General features: G+C 30.0%; 1 protein-coding gene and 1 long non-coding RNA gene across 2 annotated transcripts in view; both read right to left on the minus strand.

Annotated features, from left to right (window-relative positions):
• Nucleotides 1–7,690, minus strand: part of LOC148302476 (O-acyltransferase like protein-like) — a 9,984-nt gene extending 2,294 nt beyond the window's left edge. The window contains exons 1-7 of the mRNA XM_088271558.1: nucleotides 7,569–7,690; nucleotides 6,848–6,962; nucleotides 5,821–6,035; nucleotides 4,487–4,677; nucleotides 3,380–3,509; nucleotides 2,786–2,975; nucleotides 856–998 (exon numbers count right to left, since the gene is read on the minus strand). Of these exons, the coding sequence (XP_088127684.1) occupies nucleotides 856–998; nucleotides 2,786–2,975; nucleotides 3,380–3,509; nucleotides 4,487–4,677; nucleotides 5,821–6,035; nucleotides 6,848–6,941 (963 nt within the window). The 5' untranslated portion in view covers nucleotides 6,942–6,962; nucleotides 7,569–7,690. The remainder of the gene's footprint in view (nucleotides 1–855; nucleotides 999–2,785; nucleotides 2,976–3,379; nucleotides 3,510–4,486; nucleotides 4,678–5,820; nucleotides 6,036–6,847; nucleotides 6,963–7,568) is intronic.
• A 13,517-nt stretch (nucleotides 7,691–21,207) lies between these two features.
• Nucleotides 21,208–25,896, minus strand: LOC148302477 (uncharacterized). Its single transcript, XR_015838636.1, has 6 exons — nucleotides 25,771–25,896; nucleotides 24,619–24,733; nucleotides 23,849–24,063; nucleotides 22,941–23,131; nucleotides 21,484–21,613; nucleotides 21,208–21,356 (listed from the first exon to the last, which is right to left on the minus strand). It is a non-coding gene; the product is annotated as an uncharacterized LOC148302477 (long non-coding RNA).
• Nucleotides 25,897–26,818: the final 922 nt, after the last annotated feature.

The following is a 26,818-nucleotide window of genomic DNA, read 5'->3' on the forward strand; positions in this document are numbered from 1 at the left end:
TAGAGTTGCTGATTATAAGTTTTGCTTATTATTGCTTCAGCAAAATATTTTCATTTTATCTAAATACCTCTGTGTAAGAACTAAGGAAGATGGTTGGCTGTGACATATTCATACAAGCTTCTCGTCATATGCCTTAGTGATCAGAAAACCTTACAGGAGAAAATTAACTGTCACTTGCTTCTAGGTATAGTTTTACTACAGCACTTATGATAACATTTATTTAATGTAAAAAACTGTTGTCAAAGGAGTGGGATAAATCCCTTTTGGGAATATTGAAAAGTTCAATGGCCAAAGCGATAGTGTTACATATCATAATGCATACTGGGCATAGCGAGCTTTAAGTTGATCATATAGTAAATATTAGGATGATTACACAATTTTTGATGAATCCCCTTTAGTAATTATACGAGCGTTTAATTATTTGGTAAATAGGAAACATGCAAACTTGTCAAATTAATTCATATTAAATAATATATTTTACTAACATAGTTTATTTTCATTTATCGATTGGAGCATTTGGAATCAAAAATCATGTATTTACTTTAAAGTGAAATCATACTACTGACCCTTATCCCAATGGTGCAAAGGGCACTACATGCGATTGATGCATTGTTATTTTGACCCTTTTTATATGTTAGTGAGATAATCAGCCTAGCACTTTAGTTACCAGTCGAGGGTTATATATGTACATTAAATAAATATTAAAGGGTATAATTATTTTTATTCCTTTCGGTTCCTCTGCGAGTCGAATCCGGAACCTGCAGTATGGTAGTTAAATGTATTAACTACTACACTATGGAGGTTGATAGATGTATTAATGTTAAAATAACACTTAAATATTTTAATAATTCTTACTAAAGATGTATGTGAAAACATTGCAAGGATCTGACTAGATCCAGCGATGGAGATTTGTACCATGATGTGAAGCAAATACATAGAATATGAAAGTCTTGCTAGAAACTCCCACATTGGAAGACTAAGGAACCAGTTTACAGGACCTGCAATGATTAAAAATACATAGAATAAGTAAATCTTGCTAGGGACTCCCACAATGAAAGACTAAAGAACCAGTTTACAGGATCTGCAATGATTACAAATACATAGAATAAATAAATCTTTCTAGGAACTTCCACAATGGAATACTGAGGAATCAGTTTACAGGACCTAAAGAAAAATATATGATCGTTTTTGTGCGAAAGAAGATGTCTGAGCGTTCTAAGGCTAAAAGTACCTGGCTTAGTTAAATATATTACATAATTATATAACTTTAGGCACTTATGTAATATATGTTACTTTTCCCAATATGGAAAAATCATTTATAATTTTTTTTTTAATGTTAATATTAAAGTTTAAAAAAAACTTATATTTTTGATCCCCCAAAAAAATTGCACTGGGGCCTCCAGCATTATAGCCAAATGCTAACACTACTGCACTACAAAGGTGGAACTACATTTAGCAACAAAAGAAACAGCACTGTGAGTTAAATTTGTATTAAAATAGTAAACACTTCACTATAAAGAGGGGAATAAATTTTACACAATATTTTGAGTGTGTCCAAATACTTGTTCACAAATCTGGATTATATCCAATTATAGGAGTTATTTTTAAAAAAAAAAAAATATGAAAAAAATTACACACGTATAATATATAAGCATAAATATATTACCATTTAAAAAAAATACCTTTGATTTACAAATACCTACAACACAATAGCCATTTTGCTTACAAAGACAAGATAAAAAATAGTTCCTCAAAAGCAAACATCATTTATTTAAGTAACTTTTGACCATTCCGTCCGAAGCATTTTCTTTTGTAAACATTCAATCGTGTCTTCTAACTTTCCAGACAAATGATTAAATGCATTTTCAATTTAACGAGAATTCCAATCGCCCTTCTGCTGAATGGTACGAGAACAGTGGACTACTCAATCTTGAATACCAATTTTCGTACAATGATTGCGGTCTACAATCTACTATCTACTCAAATGGAAATGTTTGTGCAGTTCGTATTCCAGACTTAAAGACGGCCAGCGAAATGCACATTGTACTTTTGCACATGAAACGTTAACTTAACGTTATGTATTTATACATTTTATAAAGTGATGAAAAATTGTTTAAATCAAAATGTTCACGTGTATGAACATTCGTAAAAAAAATACATCATAGTTTAACATCTCAGTGTAGATGAAGAAAAATATGGATAAAAAATAAAAATGTCATAATCCTCATTCCGCCACTCGCACATACTGTGTTACGAGTTTAATCAATATCTAGAAGTTGCGAAAGTTTGAGTAGTGTGGTTGTCAATCATGGATAGAATTGGTGAATGTTACACGTGTGTAAAGTGATCACTTAACCAAGCGTATGACGGTTATAAGCCTAAAACAGGTTGTAAACCCTTTAAATACCTAGATTTTCTATTTTTCATCATCTTTATTGATTTTCTGAAATGTAGTTAACCTCTTTTTGTACAGCAGAAGGCATCGATACAAATTTAAATAATGATTTTAAAAATAAAGAATAAAATAACAACTGTGTAGTTTTTCCACGTGAATTTTATTGAGCTTTTTTTCTATAATGTTTTTAAAATGTAGGTTAAAGTGTATTAATAATAAAAAAGTGGTTTGATTTTATAAAGTTAAATTAACTAGCTGAATTGTATTTGACGGCTGGTCAAATAAAATACATGTGGAAAAAAACAACAAAGTTCCACCAAGAATGTCAGTACAAAACTTAAATCTCATAATAAAAAACGTAAGTGTTTTCAAAATAACATCATGAAATACCTCCATATCCAAATGCACATGCGCAGACAACCCATAAGACAGCCACGGCCCAAGCTGGCCTACTAAAGGCCAAGTAAGTGGTATCTTCTAGATGGGAAAATTTATGACCAAAATCTTGAAGCGGCTGCATCCCAAACAGGACAGCACCCATCACGGCTAAGCTACACGCCCAGCCCAGAATGACAACTATCTTGAAAGGTAAAATAAATCAGAACATTAAATGGGTTAACAAAAAAGTAAGAGCCTTTTTAAACTCATAAACATACGTTTTATAAATAATATATCGCTAGTTAAATTCCAAAGGGCCAAAAAGCACAAGAAAATAAACTTTTTCTAAGTGGAATGAACATTTCTAACGCCAGAATTATGGGTGTATTTTTCGAATATGAAAATGTTGACGATTTAGATACCATTTTTGGAATAAAGAGTTAATTTTTTGCGTTGTGAAACATTTTAATATATATATATATATATATATATATATATATATATATATATATATATATATATATATATATATATATATGTGTGTGTGTGTGTGTGTGTGTGTGTGTGTGTGTGTGTGTGTGTGTTTTCCTAAAATTTTGAGGTTACCTTGTTTAATTTAACATCCTTTGACGCACTAGGCCTTAGAAAGTATCCTGCCAATATTCCAATCAACCAAGGAGTGGCTCTCGCATGTGTGTAATAGTAAAAATAAGCTCTACTTGCTGCATTCGGATCACTGGGAAAAGTAAATTTTAAAATTATTTAGTAAAACTTGGTTAAACACTCCATTTTCGATCTACCAAATATTTATATGTAACAATTCGTATCGATTCTCATTGACTTCAATGATGTTATTTGGGTTTTAACCAATTAAATTGTAAGGCATAAATACGCCTGTATATGAGTTTGTATGGTAAAGGTTATATTACATTTGGCAAACACAAAATATATCAGATTTAGAGCCTCTCTGAAGTTCTAAACTTATTACTAAAAATAACTCTATGAAGATTTTTGTACTCAATTTCGACGTATCAACAAAAAAAATTATCTATCAATTTGACATTTACTGTGTGGTATAACGAAACGGTTTAAATATAAAATTGAAACACTTGTACATATGAGACCACTTTTGAGTTTTGAACGCTTGTTTTAATTACAAACTTTCTTGAAACTAGTCGTGTTTACACCAACTTAATTTTAATCAACTCAACTCGTTTATTTTATTTATTGTTTCGGCATTAACTTTGTGGTAAGACATGTTACAATGATTAAAGAAAACACTTCGTTTTTTACCACTTGAGTTTTATTATAGACTACATGTTTCAGAAGTTAAACTTCCATCATTCAGGTCTGTATAATAACAGTTATTATACAGACCTAAATGATTGAAGTTTAACTTCTGAAACATGTAGTCTATAATAAAACTCAAGTGGTAAAAAACGAAGTGTTTTCTTTAATCATTTCAACTCGTTTAATTAACTCAATAGTGGTCTTAAACAAGTATTTGACTTTTAGATACAAATAATTTTTTTGTCATCGTTTCTTTTTCGTTATTTTTACTCTTATTTGTTTATTATTTTAGTTTCATTGTGTATTTAAAAAAATATTGTAAAACATATATGGCTGACTAAGTATTGTACCCACCACTTAGTTAAGCTCGAATAAAGAGTTATTATTATTATTATATGTAATATAGTTGGAAAAATTTCTTACAATAATGGAAATGCTGCTGCCCACCAATCATTTACGTAACATAGCACAAATACAACCACTAATGAAGCCAGCGTCCATCCTGCACCTAGAATGAGCCCAATATTGGCCCGCCACAAGATGGGGAATATAATCAGGGGACAAAGTATGTATAACTGCATGTCCACAGAAAGGTACCAAGTTTGAGCGAAGCACTAAAAACAAACATGCAGATAAATATTTATTTACTATCAGCTTAATTATATTAAACATGAACAATTATCAATGTTTTTTTTACATTTCATCAAAGATGAAGAAGAATATGGAAGTCTGGGCATTTACGGGGCTGACGACGGGAAAAAATAATAATAGGAAAATAACTCCGGTAATTGGAAATAATCCAGATTTTGTGAACAAGTATTTGTCCGCTTCCGTAGTGTAATGGTCAGCACGCTCTAGTACCGTTCTGTAGGTCCCGGGTTCGATTCCCAAGGGGGGTAAAATAAATATAAGTGATTTTTTCACTGTTGTATTTATTCAATATTACCCTGGACTGGTACCTGAAGCGGAGGGTTGATCACCTTTCCTTCATGCGTAAACGATCAAGATAACACTGCGTTTATATGATGCAGTGCTCTATGAACCATTGGGGTGCGTATAAGGGTTTCATTATTATTATTTATTACTTGGACACACTGAAAACGTTGTAAATTATTTATAAATTAAGCATTTGCTTTGTGAAATACGCGATGTTTTAAATATATAAAAAACAAACACTTGAATAAGACCAACATGGCAACATTCAGTAAACACGAATGTTTTCGAGAACTATAGATGTTCTCATCCACAGGTTTTCAGTTTGTATCAGTTTGTATTTCAACTTGTTGATAAGAACATCCATCTATAGCTCTCGAATGTAGTCGTGTTTACATTTCTTTTAAAACACAATGTGGTTTTAAACGAGTGTTATATTTTCGTATATAAAAATAATATAAGAAGATTATTAAAAAAATATTAGCTATTTATTTGATCATTTGAAAAGTGTAAGGTCTCTTCTCTAAATTGTATTTTTAGTTGTGCAAACGCTTAGTAAAATGACAGCAGCTGTCAAGAAGCACGCTCTCCGTTATGAACAAGGTTTAGTATTGCGTGTGCTGCTGTTATCTTCAAGACATGGCGCTGGCATTGTGTTCAACATATGTTTTTACCTTTCAAAGGTATGAACACCAGGGCTGCTCATTAAATACTACAATTGCAGTTTTCTTTGTGTACTTATTTTAAATGCTATAAAGTAACCTTTATCGAGAATAAAGTTGTAATGCATGATTAAAATATTGCTCTATATACTCTCTACTTACCATTGCTTCTGGATTGACATAGTTTTGAACATAGAGAAGTGTGGACCACCAATGTTCCTTGCACGGGTCAACCAAATACGAATTAAAGAGTGCGTTATACGGTCCACTACCGATCCTAGGCATAATTGCGACTTGAAATAACATCAACAATGCCAGAACCGGAGTAAGACGAAGATAGCGATGGATATACATCATTGGAATATGGCGTAAACTCTCTAAAACACACCAAATAAAACTGCTGAAAACGCAGTAAAGTTCACACAAAATTATATCAATAAACTACTTCAAACTGTCTTCGTTCTTGAGGCAAATTTAATATCTGAGATGAGATTAAATATCTGTTTTATTTTCTGTATTAAAAATTAAATTTAACACATTTAGCGTATAAATAAATTATTAATAATTTTATATTCTTCTTCATCGTTCCTGTAATCATTAGACTAGTGGATGTTTAGACAAATTTCTACTTGTTTTTTTAATAATAGAAATTTGTCTAAGGCCAGTATAATAACTATTATTTTCTTAAATAATTAATCTGACAAATTAAAATAAGTTGGTGAATTTTTATAATCATAAAGATAACGTTTAATATTTAGTAAGAGTGTAAAAAAGGATTTTGAAATTTTATTACGTTAATAGATTTTGGCGACTGCTTCGGTGTAATATTTTATTTCAGTTGAAAATATATATATATTTTTAATTTCTATAACAAAATATATCGAATCATGCTTCAAACTCTGGTTTCATTTAATTCGTTATGATTATTAAAATGTATTACGTAAATTCATTTAACCAAAATTGTTATGTTTAGAAAAAAATATTATCATTCTTAACCTTTTTTTGTTGTGTATTAAAGATAAAATTTTGTCCTGCCTCCTATCAGTCTGATGAAGTCAGCGTCGACGCAACCCAGTCACTAGTCAATTGAAATAAAATTGGGAAAGAGTATGTGCATGTTCCCTTAAAATATATGAAATGCAAGTCCACCAAGAAATGGCAGTAAAACATCGGATAAAAGTCAACTTACTTCTTTCCGTTTCGCGAAAGAAAACATAAGATAGAAGTATTCCACCCAGTAAAAAGAATGTGTCAACTGAAACAGTTGACGCCGCTATGACCATCCCTTTGAATGTCTGAGTCCACTGAAAATAATTGGAAATAAGTTTTATATTATACAAAGGAACTAGAATAAATTGTTTGTGGAAAAATAATCATATTAAAAAAAAACAATAAATAAATAATTTGTATAATGGTTATACTGTACAATTTCAGTAGAATAGCGTCCTCAAGACGGCCCATGTAATGGTATCCAAAAACTTGGTAGAAGGAAATTACATACACTTCAACTCAAATAAAATATATTATATTTTAACTAGGACGTTTGAAACGTATTTGTTTTGAATTTTTATTTGAAATTGTATTTATTCAATGTTTTAGACAGTTTACATTTTAAATAATACGAATATAAATAAAAAATTCATGTAATTTTATTTTACTTCTCAGTATCATTTTTGGTATCTAAATGGTACTTTATTAGCTGCAAAAAACGAGAGCCAAGGAACAAGCTCTAAAAATACGAAAATCTCCTGTTTCTGTAAATTATATGTTACAAAATATTTTTCAAACTTAAGCTTAAGTTTAAGAGAAAATACTTTAGATTTGCTATTAAAAACTTGTGGTTTTTTTAAATGTGTGCAAATAAATTAAACAACTGTGTTTTTTTAAGTTAGTTCATAATTAATACTTACATTCAAGGCATCCGCCAAATTATTCACTGGGTACGAAAAAGTTACAGTATACCTATGTCCTAAAATAATCCAGAATAATGACAATACTCTTATTCCATTCAGACAAGCTAGAGACCCCGGTCTCTTACTTAGAGTTGTCAATCTTACAGTATTGGTATATACAGAGAAAGATATTAAGATGGGTGATTTGCTTTTCCCTGAAAAAAAAACATTAAAATCAAAACTTTAGTAGTCAAATTCATTGCTAGTAGTATAAAACAATGAATATATCATAGTCGTACAGGAGAAAGTGACTAACTAACAAAACATAAAATGTTCAGTGGGGCCATTTCAGTCACTTTTGCTTGGCAAGAAAATAAACATCAATGCAGTTTGTCATTCTTAACAAGTCAATATATTATATTTCCAAGTTAAAAATCCTTTGGGATTTTTTCAGGGCAATATTAAGTAAGTAATATATCAAATAGCCAATGATCACGTTTTTGTAAAAAACGCACTTGGTCACTTTCTCCTGTAGGACTACGATATGGGACAGTAAAATTTCATGTAGGAAAGGTTTTAAAGACACTTTTCATCGACGATTTGGCTTATAATATGATTATTTAAACATAAAAATAATGGGTAGAATTGGTGAATGTTACACGTGTGTAAATTGATCACTTAAACCAGCCTATGACGGTCGTCAGCCCCGTAAATGCCCAGACTTCCATATTCTTCTTCATCTTTGATGAGATGTCAAAAAATAATGTAAAAATAAAACATTTTTGAGTTTATTTACAAGTTTCTATCTCAAGTTTTGGCTAGGATAAATTTTCTCATCAATTAACGAAAATACAAACTTTTTGCATTTTCAAAAATAGTATTTTTATGTATTTTTTACAAAAAATCACTTTTTTCCAAATAAATAATCATTAATGTAAATATATATATATATACATATATATATATATATAAATATATATATATATATATATATATATATATATATATATATATACATATATATATATATATATTTATATATATATATAAATATATATATATATATATATATATATATATATATATATATATATATATATATATATATATATATATATATATAAATTTTATAACACATAATATACTTATCTAACATGATAAACATGCATAAACTTAATATTTATTCGTAGAAATTATGAGTAATATAATTGTTTTCTTTATTATGGTATATCAGTGTCGATTACAGATAAAATACCTGTATGTTTTTATTTATCCATTTTTATGAGATTTTTTAAGAAAAACGAATAATTTAAATTGATCTGATAACAAAGGTAATTTACTATCGCTGACATACATTTCCGAGAACTCTGAATTTTTTTTTTCATTCGGTCAGATGTGTCATATCCAAACTCATCATTTTTTTATCAAAGAAACAACGATCAATCAAATCAGACTGAAGGTTTTGTCAAAGAATATTATACCGCTACACCACGGTGGAGGATGAATTGGGAATTATTAGAATAAAGATAATTAAATTATTTTATAAATATTCGTATATTAAAAGCATTGGTAACTTTGTGGAATGGTAATTAAACACTCTCCTTATCATCCATTGTTCACGTTGTGTAATACCACTTTTATAAACACTTATTCGGTTTCGGAAAATAATTTCATCATCAGGCTATTAAAATAAAATTATTACGATTTTTATTTATGCACAAATATAAAATCGTAATAATTTTATTTTAATGACCTGATAGTGGAATGATTTTTCAAAACCGATAATCACGAATAAGTTTTTATAATAGTTGTATTACAAAGTGAGCAATGAATGAAAATGAGAGTGTTTTATTTAATATATGTTTATTTTTAACATACCTCGTAGTAACTTAGGTTTGATTTTTTATCTCTATGACACAGCAATAATAAATCTTGATAATAATCTTTAAAAAATAAACCTTGTATTGTGTTAAAATCATTAACGAAAACACGTGTTTTTACCACTTGAGTTTATTTTGTGTCGACTACTTTCGGAAGCTAAGCTTTCATCTTTAGGTCATAATGTAAACTAAAACATAATAAATAATTAACTGTTCTATAAATAAGGAGACGGGTAAATTAGGGGGACGGGGGGTTAGTCAAGGGGCCAGAGTTTGAAAAGCAAAGATGAAGAAAGCAAAGATGAAGAAATTCGAACTTAAAGAATTATAATTAATAATTAGAATTAAAGTTTTTTAGGATTTCTCAATTTGACTAAATAATTGATAATTTGGCCTTTGTGTGGTACTAGGTGTAGTAATTTTAGTTTATAAGAGTGGAATGAGTGATTTGAATCTATCATGTGATTTGCGAATTCCTAAAATTAATTACTAACAAGACTGCTACATTTTTTTTTAATTCTAATCTTTAAATTTCTCGCGGTTTGGCCTACATATTTTTAATCGCAATCTCCACACGAAATATCATAAACACCACTCTTATGTAAAATATCCATTTTTGATTTTGAGTTATCGAGGATTTTATTTAAATTATTATGTGTATAATATGCAGGTTGGATATGGGAATATAAGATTTTTTCAGTATTGTGTTCATACAAAATACAGGATTAAATGCAGAATTTCCTGTCAGGCATTCAACTAGTGTGTTAATTTTTGTAATGCACAGTAGCGGAGGGATTCGTGTATTATTTGATTGGATTGAAAAGTTGAAGAGTTGAAGAGCGTGTTGTTTAGTCAATCCTTTTAGCGATTGCATATTCGAACAATGGAGAGATATTCGGAATGAATAGAGAAGTAAGCGCACGATGAGGCAGTGAGGTGAAAAATGCTGTACATTCTAGGGGATATTCAACAAGAAACAATGTTGATGGGCGGATGCCGTGCCATGTGCTATTAAAAAGATTTCCAAAAGATTCCACCTCTGAGCGAAATTTATACGAACATCGAAATAAATACAGCATAACATTTCGTTAGTAAAAATATAAAAATAAAAATACATACTCATATATTTATAAATAGCATGTTCCATGCATTAATTATCTCGGCGAAAAAATAATAATACTTATTTACAAAATTTTTAGTGTGTCCAAATACTTATTCACAAAATCTGAATTATCTCCAATTACAGGAGTTATTTTTATATATATTATTTTTAGACATCTCATCAAAAATAAAAATAAAATATGAAAGTCTGGGCATTCACATACTAATAAAAGGGTTTCTGCTCAATAAAAAGCTTCTTTTCATCTCACCAAAAGATGTCTCTAATGAAGTTCTAGTGATTCAAGAATAAAGTTTCAAAATTGGTTCGTATATAATATTTGGAACTTTCAAGAATTTGAGTAGTGTGGTTGTCAATAATGGGTAGAATGTGCGAATGTTACTCGTGTGTAAAGTAATCACTTAAACCACCCTATGACGGTAGTCAGCCCCGTAAATGCCCAGACTTCCATATTCTTCTTCATCTTTGATGGGATGTCAAAAAATAATACAATACTTTTTTAAATTATTAAAGAAAATAATTGTTTTTCACTATTTGAGTTTATTTTATGACGACTAGTTTCGGAAGCTAAGCTTCCATCTTCAGGTCTAAATGTAAACATAACTCAATTGGTAAAAAAAGTGTTGTCTTTAATAATTTTAGATGTCTTACCACAAAGTAAATGCCGAAACAATAAATTAAATATTACTTATTGATTCGGCATTAACTTTGTGGAATAACATGATTTTTTAATTAAAATTAAACACTTGAATATACCACTTAATCGAGTTTTATTTTTATTTACGACTAGTTTAGAAAACGACAGATGTTTTCATCTTCTGGCACAAATTAAAACTAACTTAATTTGTACGAGAAGATGAAAACATCTGTCGTTTTTGAAACTAGTCGTAAATAAAAATAAAACTCGATTAGTGGTTTATTCAAGTGTTTAATTTTAATAAAATAATACTTTTTTTACAAAATACTTACTTATATTAAATTTTTATATCATAGCCATTTCTTTTAATTACTACCTATACCTACTTTCTTCATCCTTCAACGTCCCAAAAATGTATCTCTAAAATTTGGACTTAGCTTCACATACGGTATTTTATGTATATCTAAAAGTCTAAATCTTACGTTAAGTCTGAATTCAAATGAAAATTATGTGAAATCTATAAAAACACGTTTCACAATAGATTTTAAAAGCAAAACTTAAATTAAAAATTACAAAATAACTATAAATTAATAGATAAAATTTTGAGTTTACTTGAATTTTGCTTGAAGAGTTTCATTTTATTCATAGAATAATATTATATAAATTATTTACCTTCCTGGCGAAATGACATCCACAGATCATAGGAAGTGCTCAGAACAATAAGTAGCCCAAAAAGGGAAAAAAATACCCTAAAAAAAAACACATTATTTTTTACAATATTTTGAGTGTGTCCAAATACTCGTTCACAAATCTGGATTATCTCCAATGAAAGGAGTTATTTTCATTTAATTTTTGGACATCTCTACGTAGAAGAAGACGAATATGGAAGTCTAGGCATTAACGGTGCTTACGACCCTTTCATCTCAGCAATAGATGTCTCTAGTGATTCAAGCACTCTGTTTCGAAATTAAACCATTTATATAGAAGTTACAAGAATTTGGAAAGTGTGGATGTCAATCATGGATAGAATTGGTGAATGTTACGCGTGTGTAAAGTGATCACTTAAACCAGCCTATAACGGTTGTAAGTCAACATGTGAATCCCCAGACTTCCTTATTCTTCTTCATGGTTCTTTGAGATGTCAAAAATAAAATAGGTATTTTTTGTAAAATTGCTCAAATTAGTTAATTATTAAAATATTTAGAATGTCAATTAAATGTCTCATCTTATTTATTAAAAAAAACTCATGAATTTAGATGATTACACGCAAAATCCTTCTTAAATGGATATGTTTTGGCGCAATCAGAGCTGAAGTAGGCCAAGGATCATAAAGAATAACTTTATGGAGTTTTTGTTACCTTACATTTTATTACAAGACACGAGAAGGAAAGTGTAATAGAAGTATTTTATATCAAGCTTCTTATATGGGTATCACGGAATAGAAACAGTAAAATGGAATTTTATTTATTTTGGTGATCTCTAACTTTACTTAGTGATAAAAAATGTACTCATTACTTTCAGCTAAGTGTAGTATTAGATTAGTCTAACGCGTTATCAGAGAGTAGTTTTCGTAATCCTAATTGACGTGACAATGTCAATGTGATTTGTTTTATAAACTAAACGCTACATAAGTACATCAATTACATATAAGTACAATTAAGTACCAATTAAATGCTTTGTCAGCACTTTGTCATTATATTTTTTGTATGAATAATACTACAGACTTTAAAATCAATATATTTTTTAGGTGCCTTTACTTAAAACTAGCATCTATCGTTTTTAAACGAAATAAGATGGAAGTCTGAGGTCCAGTTTTCTTTTACAACTGGATACGAAAAAAAATCAATAATTGACACAGGATTATGCATGTGTACCTTATGCGTGATATATTATTATATTTATAGGTATCAACATTTGAGAAGAAGCATCTATGATTTTTAAACTAAAAACGATGGACATCTGAACATCCCTTTGAAATTAACGTACGAAAGGAATAAAACAATAGTGTAAATATGCATCTTTAAACAATTAATACAATTTGGATTTATTTATTGTAATTGCAGACAGTTGGTAGAATTCTATTTTGAATTATTGGGTTATTTTTCCAAAATTAAACACGGTTATTGGATTAAATTCTACTTTTATTTACATACATATGATAATATGTGACGCGTTTCATCTCATTGAGACATTATCAGTGCTAGATAATGTCTAAATAAGACGAAACGCGTCACATATTATTATATGTATGTTAATAAAAGTAAAATTTAATCCAATAACCGTGTTTATTTTGGATAAATTACCCAACAAATTGGATGTTCAATAATGGTGAAGTAAAGAAAAAAAATGCGAAATATTATGCCCTGGAATGCTGAGCTTTCAGAAAGAAGATGAATCATTTTAGATATATCTTCTTACATGTAAACATGAGAGATGCTTCGTCTCAAGTTCACACACCTATAATATATGAATTGATACCTACACTCCAAATATTTCCACACCTTCCCAAGGTTTCGTCTCATCAGTACTGCACATTATCGGGTCTACACTGATCGTGCCATTAAGTAAATTCATCACTGGTTGTAATGCAATTTCAACATCTCTCGGTTGACATGATGATGGAATGCACATGCCAAGATAAAATGGTTGTCCAGTTGGAGAAATGACATTACTCCTACAAAAAAATGCATGAATAGAAAATTTAGCACAAAATAAAATGTAGCGGAACAAACAGATCCAAGGATCCATAAGAAGGAAGAGAAATAATACAAGTTGTACTGAGCGACGGGATCGCTGTGGCTCAGTCTTATTAAATATCAAGCAAATAAAAGAGAGAGCACACATTTTTACGTTTAATTTCATAATGTTTGAAAAGTAATTAAAATACCAAAAATCTACGAAACTATGCAATCGGAATCATTAAAAATGCCAAGTGTAGCATCTGTCAAGTACGCTATCTGATTTGGCTGATTTTTAGTAATACTTGTGTTGCCTGTTTGTTCAACAGATGGTGCTGCCATTGCGGTCACTGGTAAACAAAAAAACACTTATCGCTGGTTAGTGAAAACATGCGTGTTCAATTTGAATTCAAAGTAATGTTTAAATTTCAAAGCAATCCGTGAAGATTTTGAACAAACATACATTTAAAAATATTTTAAATAGATTGATTAACCATCGAAATCAATGAGGCACGTGGAATTAAAATTGGTTCCTTTTAACCATTATTCTTATTTTAATTAATTTATATATATATATATATATAAATATAAATATAAATATAAATATAAATATATATATATATATATATATATATATATATATATATATATATATATATATATATATATATATATATATATATATATATATATATATATATATATATATATATATATATATATATATATATATATATATATATATATATATATATATATATATATGTAAACATTAAAATTATTATTTTAAGAGTTGAATAAAAGAGTGTGTTCATCTTTAAACTGCCAGTAAAATAATTTTTTTTTAAATACCTTTCAAATCCAGGAAGGAAATTTTTGTTCATAATGTTCAAATTAGCTCGAACACTATTTGATTTCTTTCTTTGTTCTAGAGGCACATCAAAAATTGTAGCCGTGCAATATTGTCCTTTAATAGTCCTAGGGGTATCATTCCTTTTGTGACTGATTTCAAGGCATTCACTGAATTGGCCGAAACTGAATACATTCCCCTTCAAAAGTCCATTTGGAATTTGTCCACGGGAATCGAACACTGTTGAACATTACCACATATGTAATTAATCAAATAAAAATATTTAATTTTAGATTGAATACAGTTGAAATAACCATAACGTTTCTTCTTCATATTTTTCAAACCCTTCTCCGCACCCGGTGGTGCATAGGGCACTGCATCATATGAACGCAGTGTTATCTTGATCCTTAACACATAAAGGATAGGTTATCAGCCCTCCGCTTCAGATACCAGCCCGGGGTAATATTGAATAAATATTGGAGTGAAAAAATCACTTATATTTATTTGACCCCCTTCCCTGAGAATCGAACCCGGGACCTCCAGTACGGTAGCCGAGCGTGCTGACCATCGTACGGAGGCGGACGTTAACGTTTACCATTACCCAATATTGAACATCCATATTGGCTGAATTCTCGCAGGTTTTACATTTATGCATTTACCGCCTCCGTAACGCTATGAGTGTTTAGCTACTGTTCTGAAGGTCCCGGGTTCGATTCTCAGGAGAGTGAAAAGAAATATTGGTGGTTGTACACTGTAATATTTATTAATATAACCTTGGACTGGTCCCTGAGGCTCACCTTGCGTGATCACCAAGAGTGATCACCTTGCCTTCATGTGTTTACGATCACGAAAATACTACGTTTATATGACCATATATACCACATATCGCTCACCCCTTTCAAGAACGTCATAAATCAAAAAACTTGATTTTTCACGAGAATGTTTTTAAAGTTTAAAAATATAATACAATACTTGATATTTATTTTTAATATTAAAAATAAATATCAAGCCACTTATTGAACTTTTTACTGTGTAACAGATCTTTTTAGGTTAAACCTGAAGGTTTTTTCTCCATTAAAAAAAATAACTAGTTTATTTAAAAAAAAACATTAAACAATACTTTTTCTTCAAAATGCAAAAACAACACTTTTTGCCCTGTAGCGGGCAAATATTAAGTTAAAATGTGTCTCTTTTGCTGGGATATAGTACATATTCTAGGCATTCCGAAAACATGCACAACTGAAAATTGGCAATTTATTATTTATGACGTTCTTTAAAGGAGTGAGCGATATGTATGGTGCATTGCCATTGAAAGCGGTTATTACCGCCTTTGTTTATCATTTGAAACTAGTTTATTTTGATTTTAAGTTAAGGAAATATCTTTTCTTGCTTACAAGTAAGCATGTTTAATTCTCGTATATCTTGAAACGGGTGTTTAACCTACGGGGTAAAATCCAGTGTTTTTGCAATTAAATGAAAAATTGTATACACTTACTTTGAAATGCCCATTGCTCAGAAAACAGTTCTTCCGACCACTTGAGAACATCATCTACACACTCTTTTGTTATATTTTCATCTTTTCTATGCATAAAACTACTGGACATTTGGCTTAATAGACCCCTATCGACGATCTTCAAAAAATCCTGAAGCCCATCCAAAGTTTGTCCATGACAGATTGAAAACGCATTTAAACTTACAATAAACAGAATTAAAGTTTTGAAAGTCATATTTTTCGGAAGGAACATTTTTCTACGCTAGCAACAAAATAATACTGACGTTCAAAATATACACGTAGTTTATATGTACATACAACAAGATGTATCTTTAATCATTAATCAGTATGATAACGAAATTAGCGTCCGAAAAAATATTAGAATACTCACTTTTACATCATAATTCATTTATTTCATTAGTAATCAATTACTGTCTTTGTAGTGATTTAATAAGATAATGATACAAGCTTAGTACTGTGTTCTTCACTGTAGTCTTCGAAAGATAAATATGTAATCAAAACATCTTATCGTCGACAGCTGGAAAACATACGTGTTAAATATGTAATTCCTATCTAGCAGTGGATAAGGTGACGGACCTACCACATTAAGAGTTGATGACGTGATCTGTTCAATGACCGTATTTTTTAAGCTGTTTGCGTTCAAGCTCTGGATGAGAAATTATGATATTCAGAGCATTCTTAAATTGAATTTAAACAACATTTTCTAATCATGATTTTTTAATCGATATCTCAGACAAAAATGAAGAAAAATATGAAATTCTGGGCATTTACACGGCTCTGTAAACGTCCAGACTTCCATGCCCAGATTTTTCTTCATAAATGTTTTAGATATTAACACAAATATATTGATTTAAGTTACTCCTAAGTGGAGCAAATCCAAAAATAGCTAACAAAATTTGTTAACTTAAATTTTTTTCTCAAATGAAAAAAATATATACGCATGTAAAAAAAAAACTGTTTTACTTGCGGTAAAATTTTTCTTAAGTATTTAATGAAAAAATGTACAATTTGAGATTTTCAAAGATATTTAATTACTTTTAAAATTATTCAACCAATTTTTTGTAGAGCAAATGTAATTCAAATATATTGTAAGATAAAAAAAAATGCACATTACCATTTAAAAGTCTCACCGCATAACGAAAGGTCAAAATAAAAAAAAACAATTCTCAGCCCTGGTCTTATTTTTTTTCAAATCTTATTTTTTGTATTGAGTTACCTTAACTTTTCCACCTCATGAATATCAAATTGATATCAATGTAACCCGATTCATTTTCTTTAAAAGGTTTTTAATAACAGTGATCATTAAAATTTAGACAACTCTATAACTTCTGCAGTTTTTCAATGCGTTTATTCGTTCAAAAAACCTCTATTTGAGAGTGGACCATTGCTATTCGTTAAAACTGCTATTAATTAAAATAATATATTTATCGAATAATTATTTCAATGAAATATTTTCCATTCCTCGCCATAACACATCATCCTTCAGTAATTCCTTCTCTGTCCAAGCGGCCAGATTATGGAATGAATTACCTCTCCTTGTAAATGCACCTTCTAAAATAACTTTTATGAACATCTGAGACATCAGTATTTATCATTAGAATCCTAACTGTTTATCAAACCTCCTCCCTTAGTTTTTTTCCTCTACACCCTCCTTTAAACTCCCTTTTTCCTTTGCCCTCCTTATGATCATCTTTTATAATTTTGAATTTAATGTTCAATTACTATCTACTCTCTGATTGCAAACAGCTATATATGGTATCAAACGTTTTGATCAATATCACGAGTCCATTTTTGGTTGGTTGGAAGACATTGCTTTTTAGTAATAAGCCCGCCAATGTACTTATTTATTTTCTCTACATGAAGTTTAAATAAAATTAAATTAAAATAAATATTGATCAGTGAATTGTGGTTACTCAAAATAGGTTAACAAGGTTGCGTTTTTTTAACTGTTTTTCATTTTGTTGAAAATAAACGATAAAACACCGTTCACGAATTTGGTAACGATTTAAAAATGAACGACATTGTATTAAACCGCAATTAAGTTACTTAGATAATATACGTTAAGGATTTTTTTCCTCTCGATCTATATTATTTTTGTTTTCTTCTTCAGCATTCAATAAAAAACTTCTGTCAAAACCTTTCTCTTTAATTCTTCCTTTATCTGTAAACAGTAAAAATCCATTTTTATTTCTTATTTGGAAAAATTTGAAAACTTATGTTATTTGAACTAAAATTGATAGACAAACCCGATGAATTAAAGAGACTTTTTTCCAGCGTGATAAACGGAGACTCACAACATAAAAACAAGACGGACGATACAATTATAGAAATGAAAAAGTCTTTGAAAACATCAAACATCTGCAAAAAGAAAAAGGAAGGAGTTAACCTTTTGTTTTCTTTTTTATTCTTCAAGAATACTTAAAGTGGCCAAAAAGTTTAAATGTAAAAACTTTTTTTCAAATATCTTTATATTTTCATTTAATCTTTTTTTATGACCACATTAAATAAATTTGCAAAGTACTTTTCATAAAAATTACAAAATATTAACTTTAATATAAATAACTATCCGTTCACAATACTATGATTGCGTTTACATCATGGTTCACAAATCTAAGTTTGTAAAAAAGTTTAAGTGTTAAAGCTTTCTTCGAATATCTTTTACATTTTCATTAAAAAAAATCTTACCACATCAAATGAATTACTGAATACTTTACACATAAATTAAAAAAATCTTTATTTTAGTTCAAATTATTTTCATTTTCCCAAATAACCAAATTATTGTTCACAAATCTAGGTTTTTTACTTAACTGATATTTAAACAATATTAACATCTCAATAAAAATGAAAAACGATACGAAAGTCTGGGAATTTACAGGGCTTTCCAGACTTCCATATCTCCATATCTATTTAAAATGTAAATACAAATAACTCTTACGTGGACGAACTTTGATTTGTGAACAAAGATTTGGACACACTCAGAATATTTTGATTATAATAACTGGTCAAATTTGAAATTGGCGTCTCCTAGTATGGAAAGAAATTTGAGGAAAATCATGCATTACATTCCATTAAGGTATCTGCTTATTGAAAAAGTACTTAATTTAGCCATAAATGGTGTCAAAAACACTCATGTCAAAAAAAAGGGTGTCAATCAAAGTATAAATACAACTTCCAGAATTTTCGTAGTGTGGTCGTCAATCATGGGTGGAATGTAGATGTATCTATATAATATCCCAAATTCTTGTTCACAATTCAGGGTTTCTTCACTAAGGTGTTATTCAAACATTCTCACATCTCAACAAAGATGAAAAAGAATATTGGAGTCTGGGTATTTACAGGGCTTATGATCCGTTCCAGGTCACCAGGTCAGTTAAATGATTACTTTGCACACATGTGACGTTCACCATTCTACGTGGTTGACAACCACACTACTTCTTAACTGTTAAGTGGGGAGAGAGAGAGACCCAGATTTGTGAACAAGGATTTAAACACATCCGAAATATTGTGAAAAACGGAATATTCGTTTGTTTAATTTTTATATAAATATATATATAAAAAAAACCCTTATCCGCACCCCAATGGTGCATAGGGCACTGTTTTATATAAACGCAGTGTTATCTTGATCGTCTACACATGAAGGAAAGGTGATCAGCCCCCCGCTTCAGGACCAGTCCAGGGTAATATTGAATCACTTATATTTATTTGACCCCCTTGGGAATCGAACCCGGGACCTCCAGAACGGTAGCCGAGCATGCTGACCATTACACTACGGAGGCGAACAATTTTTATTTTTTTTTTATTTTTTGTTTTTAATCTTCTATAATTTTTGATTAATCACTTTTGAATGCTTTAAATTTCACCAATTTCTTTGAAATAATGCAATACACGTGACCTTTTACAACTAGTTTTAAATAATCACAAAAACTTACATTTCCAGAATATTTAAAAATCGCAGTTGATGGGGAATTGATAATGATAGACATGTACTGAATAGGAACATGAACCAAGAACATAGAATAATTGAGGCGAGTCAATAACTCCCAAACTCGAATGTTCAAAAACCAGCTCACCGGGCCTGAAATTTTTTGAAAATCAAGTAAAATACAATCTCGGGTTTATAGTTTATTTTACTATAAAAACAGAAACAAACTTTCTTGAAATCAGTAGTTACATTACCAAAATTACTTTTGGGACTAAAAAAAATATATGAAATTACAAGTGACCTAGCAATTGCTACTATACTCAATTTATCCTTGTATCGTTCCTTTTATTTATTCCTGATTCCCTTTCCCTTCCAATAGAGATATTGTTTACCCTGAGCTCCTTTACTAACGTCGTCTGCATCCCATCAAATATATTCCACTCATTTATCTATCAATCTGGAGTACGGGACTGGTCACTCTCTCCTTTTATAATCGTGATCGACTACATTGTTTTGCCTCACAGTATTTTAAGTGATCACATTTTTACTACATACAGTCTACTTTTTACTTTATATTAAGTTTATAGAAAAAACAATGTGCAATATATTGATATTGTTGATGACAGTCTACCGCAAATCTTACTACTATATTATACCTTTAACGAGATAGCGACTCCTTTTGTCCAAAATTTTACAATCATGAATTACATTAAACCAAAGTAACTTTAGACATGAAGAGTAAACACACTCACAAGTAAGACTAGGCTTTGAAACGTGAAAAGTTGGAGCCTTTATAAGAACAAAGCTCGATTTTTGAGTCATTTGAACGATAGATAATTCCAGAATTCCCAATCACTTTATATTCGAATTCTCTAACATCACGTCTTTAATTCTGGTAGGCACTATATCGGATCTATGGCCGTGAGAAAACACAATAACAAATGTTGCCAATATAACAGGGAAATATTTACAGCATTGTTTTCTGAACAACTTTTATAAGTATGAGAAATATCTACCTCCATATCCATAAACGCACGCAAAGATGATCCATAGAACAGCCAAAGTCCAAGCAAGCTTACTAAATGTAAGATACACTGTGTCTTCAAGGTAAGAAAACTTATGCGAAAAGTTTTGCAAGTTTTTCATCGCTAATAGAACTGCTCCTATTAATCCAAAACTCGAAATCCATCCCACAAAAACTAAAAACTTTTAATTAAAAATAATTAGTTAGGTATATTAAATTTTCAAAAATCACATTAAATATATACAATATTCTTACCCAAATCATGGTTTGAGGCTTTTTATTTATTGTTATATAATTAGAATGAATTACCTTATTTATTTTGATATTTTCCATTTTGTAAAACCTGAAGAAATATCCAGCAAGAACACCCATTAGCCAAGGAGTTGTCCTTGAGTGAGTTGCGTAATAATAATACATATGGCTTTCCCTATTTGGGTCACTGAAAAAATAAAAAATAAAAAATGAAAAAAATAACCCTTATCTCAGCCTTGCGTAACTTATTTATCCATACCATTTAAACATCTATTGTACAAAGTTTTGGCTCATAGTCTTTAAGTGATTATTTCTTTTCTATTTCGTTTCACATATAAATAAACCTGTCATAATTTTATAGATAATGTTTATCTCTTCATGACGTTTGTTCCTTATTTCACCATTCGAATATCATACATCGTTTTACAGCAAATAAGTCTGAATAATCACGTTTTTATTGCATTTCGTCTACTCTCAGCCTTCCTCATATCTTCCATACTTCCTAGTGCACTGCTAGTTTGGATTTTTTAATATGGTGTAACAAAGAGAAATTGCAAATATCATTTTTATCACAATAACGTCATTGTCATTGTGATAAAACGAGTATTTTACAAAATTGATTAGGAACTTGGTTTACTAATTTTATTTGCTTTCTGCGTTAAAAAGTGATTCATATAAGTAATATGTTTACATGTATTGTTGAAAATGATTGGATTATTCACTAGACGTCGCCACTAAGTACTGTGTATTTACTACTACTACTACTACTGATCTTTATCCACACTTAATGGTGCAAAGAGCATGGCATTCAATTAAACAATGTTGTTATTAAAATATAAATTTGTTTTAAAATCATTATAAATTTATATTGATTTTAAATCAAAGTTAAATTTTAATTATTAAATAGAAAATTACAAAGTTAGTTCCTCAAATATAAACTTTAAAAAAATGTTAGATCGCTTACTATGCAAATTTTGTTTGCATGTTAGTGTAGTCATTATCCTGACGAAGAGACGTACCCGTCTCGAAATCGAAAGCGTTTCGAAATCGGTGAACAAAAATCACAATAAGAACTTAAATACTAATATAACTGACGTTTTCATAGCACTTCACAATGACACAAAGGTTATTTTACTCAAAAATTTATTTGTGTAATATTTCTCTCTTTAACCCTTTTCCGCACCCAATGTTGCATAGGGCACTGCATCGTGTTGAAGCAGTATTATCTTGATCGTTACTTGTATGAAGGCAAGTTGATGACTCCTGTGCTTCAGGGATCGGTCTAGGGTATTAAATAAATATTAGGGTGTAAATTAACTAATATTTATAATATGTGTAATTTTTATTAATATTGAATTCAATTTCGAAAATTTTGAAATTACCTCGTTTTAATACGTAAGTACATCCAACTAGTATGTACAAAGTGTAACATAAAATAATAGTTTTCCTATAAATGAATGAGATCTGCTAAAAATAAATCTAATTAATTGGGGGTAAACATATAAACAACTTACAAAGGGGAAAGTTCAGCAGCCCACCAAGAGTTAGCGTAACAGATAAACCATGTAACGAGTAGGGAAACTAATACCCACCCTGCAGCCAATATCAAACCAATATTTGCACACCACAATATTGGAAATAGGATGATAGGAGACATTATATATAGCTGCATGTCAACAGACAGATACCACGTCTGTGAGAAGCACTGAAAATAATATGTTGAATGAGTCCAAATCGCTGTTCACAAATTCTAGGTTATTCTCTCTACTTAGGAGTTATTTACATCAAGATTTTATTAATATATTTCAGAAATATTAACATTGTTTATATTTTTCGTATTTTACTAAAAATAAGCTGCTGTATTTACTGTTCACCAAACGTTATATTTACATCACTCAGAAACGAGTGGAAGCTTAGTAAAAAATTTAAATAAATATATAAAAAATAAAAATGTGAAAAAAAATTGTTAACGATTGAAACAGGGTTAATATTTTTAAATAGTTTGAAATCTTAACAAAGATGAAAAATAATATGAATGTCAGGGTATTTACAGGGTTTACGACCCAGCTGGTTTAAGAAATTTTGTTATACAACACATCATACTACTCCAATTTTCGGAAGTTATATTAATACTTCAATTGAACCTCATGTTACATGCTTTGAATTGGAGTAGGATGGATATCAATCATAGGTTGTGTGTTGAATGTCACGCGCATACAAAGCAATCTCTAAAACTAGCGTACGACAATTCGTTAGCCCTGTAAGATCCCAGATTTCTATATTCTTCTTCATCTAAGAAAATGTATATTACGAATTAAAAAATTGTAATTGATACAATATTACACAATGAATTTTTTCTACATATTTTAATATTTAATGATGTATAAAAAACTCCAAAAATTATAAACTATCCTATACTTACCATTGTCTTTGGATTGACATAATTTTGAATAAACAGAAGTGCACTCCACCAATATTCCTTACAGGGATTTATCATAAAAGTGGTCCACACTGTCGCAAACTGGCCATTACCAAATTTAGGTATAATGGATACGTGCAAGAAAATAAGCATTGCAAACAATGGTGTCAGGCGTACAAAGCGGTGCAAGTAAAATAGGGGAATTTTCCGCAATGTTTCTGGAAAAAAAATCGGGTAAAAATTATACTTTTTAATTTATGTTTTCATTTAGTTAATACCACTATTTCTTAAAATCTTTTGTCCTCATTCCTAATTTTTTAGTTGGATCTTTGGGACGTTGAAGGTTGGGAATAGGAGCTGTTTCTTAATTATATTTAATTATTTATTAATTATTTTTTTCTTTTAATTTTGTCCGCCTCCGTGGTGTAATGGTCAGCGTGTTTAGCTACCCCGTGCTGAAGGTCCCGGGTTCGATTCCCAGGGGGGGAGGTGAAAATAAATATTAGTGATTTAACACTGTAATATTTATTTAATATTACCCTGGACTGGTTCCTGAAGCGCAAGAGTGATCACCTTGCCTTCATGTAAGTAATGATCAAGATAACACTGCTTCAATTTGATGCAGTGCCCTATGCACCATTAGGTGTGGATAAGGGTTATAAATTTAATTTTATATTTCTTATCGGTGCGAACATAGACAATGAGGGGAAGGCTTTGGCATTATACTCTTTATCTCTCATGTACCGACATCTTTATACAGAAAAATTCCTTACGTGTTTCGGGCTTCTTGAAGAATATATATGAAAGCAGTATTCCGCTTAGCAAAAAGAATGTGTCAACGCATAACGTCGAGGATAGTATTAAAATACCTTCATATGTTTGCACCCACTGAAATTTGATAAGAATTTAATTTTTTACAACAAAAAACACAATCGCTTACAAAATATTATAGAATTACAATTTTTTATTATATCAATGCGCTTCTTCTTCTTCTGTGCGTATCATATCAGGTTCTCACGATATCGACTATCACTTGAGAGTAATTGTCCTTGTTTTGGGCAGCTCCAAACACCGCCTCGGTGGTTTTGATCCCCACTCAGCCTTGTATGTTCCCTGCCCACACCTCGTCGACCTTCTATTTTGCCTTTGGTCAATAGTCCGCAACGTTATTTTATGTATTTATTTTTTCTGCTAATTTTAAAAGGAAATATTTGTGTTTTTATTATTTACAAAAATACTTCCATTTCATACTACTTATGTGGGCCTAAGCGGCACATTAATAGAAATAGGTATCAAATTGTGGTAGAGTGGGTTCGAATCGAGAAACTCTGACTTAAGAGTTCGCGACACTAAACACGGGACCACAACCCGACAAAATCTAGGTAACATTTAATGCAATTGATTTTCTTGTTTGATACAGCATTTTTGTATTTGAAAAAGAAGTTTTTTTTAAAATAAATCTATATTTAAAAAAAAAGAGTTATTGAAAGGTAAGGAGTTAAAAAAATGTATTTAAAATATTTATCCGCCAAATGCCCATATATCGTAGGCGTACAGGAGAATGTGACTAACTTACAAAACGTAAAATATTCAAGAGTGTCATTTAAGTCTCTTTTGCTTGGCAACAAAATTAACACCAATGCAGCTAGTCATTTTTAACAGGTTAGTATATTAAAATCCCATGTTTAAAATCCTTTGGGAGTTTTTCATGGCAATATTAAGGTAGTAAGATATCAAATAGTCAATGTTCACGTTTTTGTAAAAAATGCACTTGGTTACTTTCTCCTGTATAACTACGATATATTCGTTAAAAAATTATGCAGTTGGTGACTTACTGACTTTGTATATTTAAAAATACACCCTTAAAATGCAATCCAACGTGCATAAATAATTTTATATGCATTCTAGTGCAAATCAATACATACTTTTGTAGACTCGATTATATTCTGTCCAGGGAGGTTGAAATTGATAACGTATCTATGTCCGAGGATAATACAAAACATTGACAACACCCTTATCCCATTCAAGCATTTCAATGGACTGCGATTTTTATTATTTTCAAGGGTAGTTAGAATCTTAAAGTTATAACGTATATCAGCGTTACGTTCTGCGATGCTTTGATACCTAAGACAAAATCATATTAATATTTTATGACATATTATTTATGAGCTGAAAGTTTATTGCATATAAATCATTAAATAAATAAAAAATTATTACAACACTTTGAGTTCGTCCAATAACTTGCACGCACATTAGGGTTTTCTTCACCTAGGAGTTATTTTTACATTTTTTTTAACATCTCAACATAAAAAATAAGAAAATGAACGTATGTTCTAGTTAAGTGATCATTATACACACGTGAAATATTCACCATTCGACCCATAATTGAAAACCTTGATAAATTTGAGTAGTGCTATGATGTCAAAAAAATGTAACAATCAATAAAATTTAAAAATTAATAATAAAGTATTGAGAAATTGTTTTAATAATTACTTTGCTGTCTGTACATCCACCTTATGTCATAAAATGTGCTCGTTAGTATTATGAGACCATATATTGAAAAAAATACTCTGAAACATAAAAAAACTTTTAAGCATTCATTTATTAATAAAACTGTCTCAAAATTAAATACTCAGTGTAAAACTGTACTATATTTTGGATAAACCAAGAGTGATTTACTTATATATTACCAGTCGCTGAAGTTACATTTGTCGATAAATATCCTCACGAAATGAAGGATAATTTCAATATACATATCTTCGGTTCGAATGAAACCCTTATCCGCACCCAATGGTGCATAGGGCACTGAATCGTATTGACGCAGTGTTATCTTGATCTTATTTACGTAAAGGCAAGGTGATCACTCCAGCGCTTCAGGGACTAGTCCAGGGTAATATTAATAAATATTGAGTGTAAAATAACCAATATTTATTTTCACTCCCCCTGGGAATCGAAGTCGGGACCATCAAAGAA

The sequence above is a fragment of the Brachycentrus maculatus genome, unplaced genomic scaffold, assembly GCF_059751285.1.
Source record: "Brachycentrus maculatus isolate JH-2025_06_01 unplaced genomic scaffold, ASM5975128v1 h1tg000448l, whole genome shotgun sequence".
In the NCBI taxonomy this organism is placed as follows: Eukaryota; Metazoa; Arthropoda; class Insecta; order Trichoptera; family Brachycentridae; genus Brachycentrus; species Brachycentrus maculatus.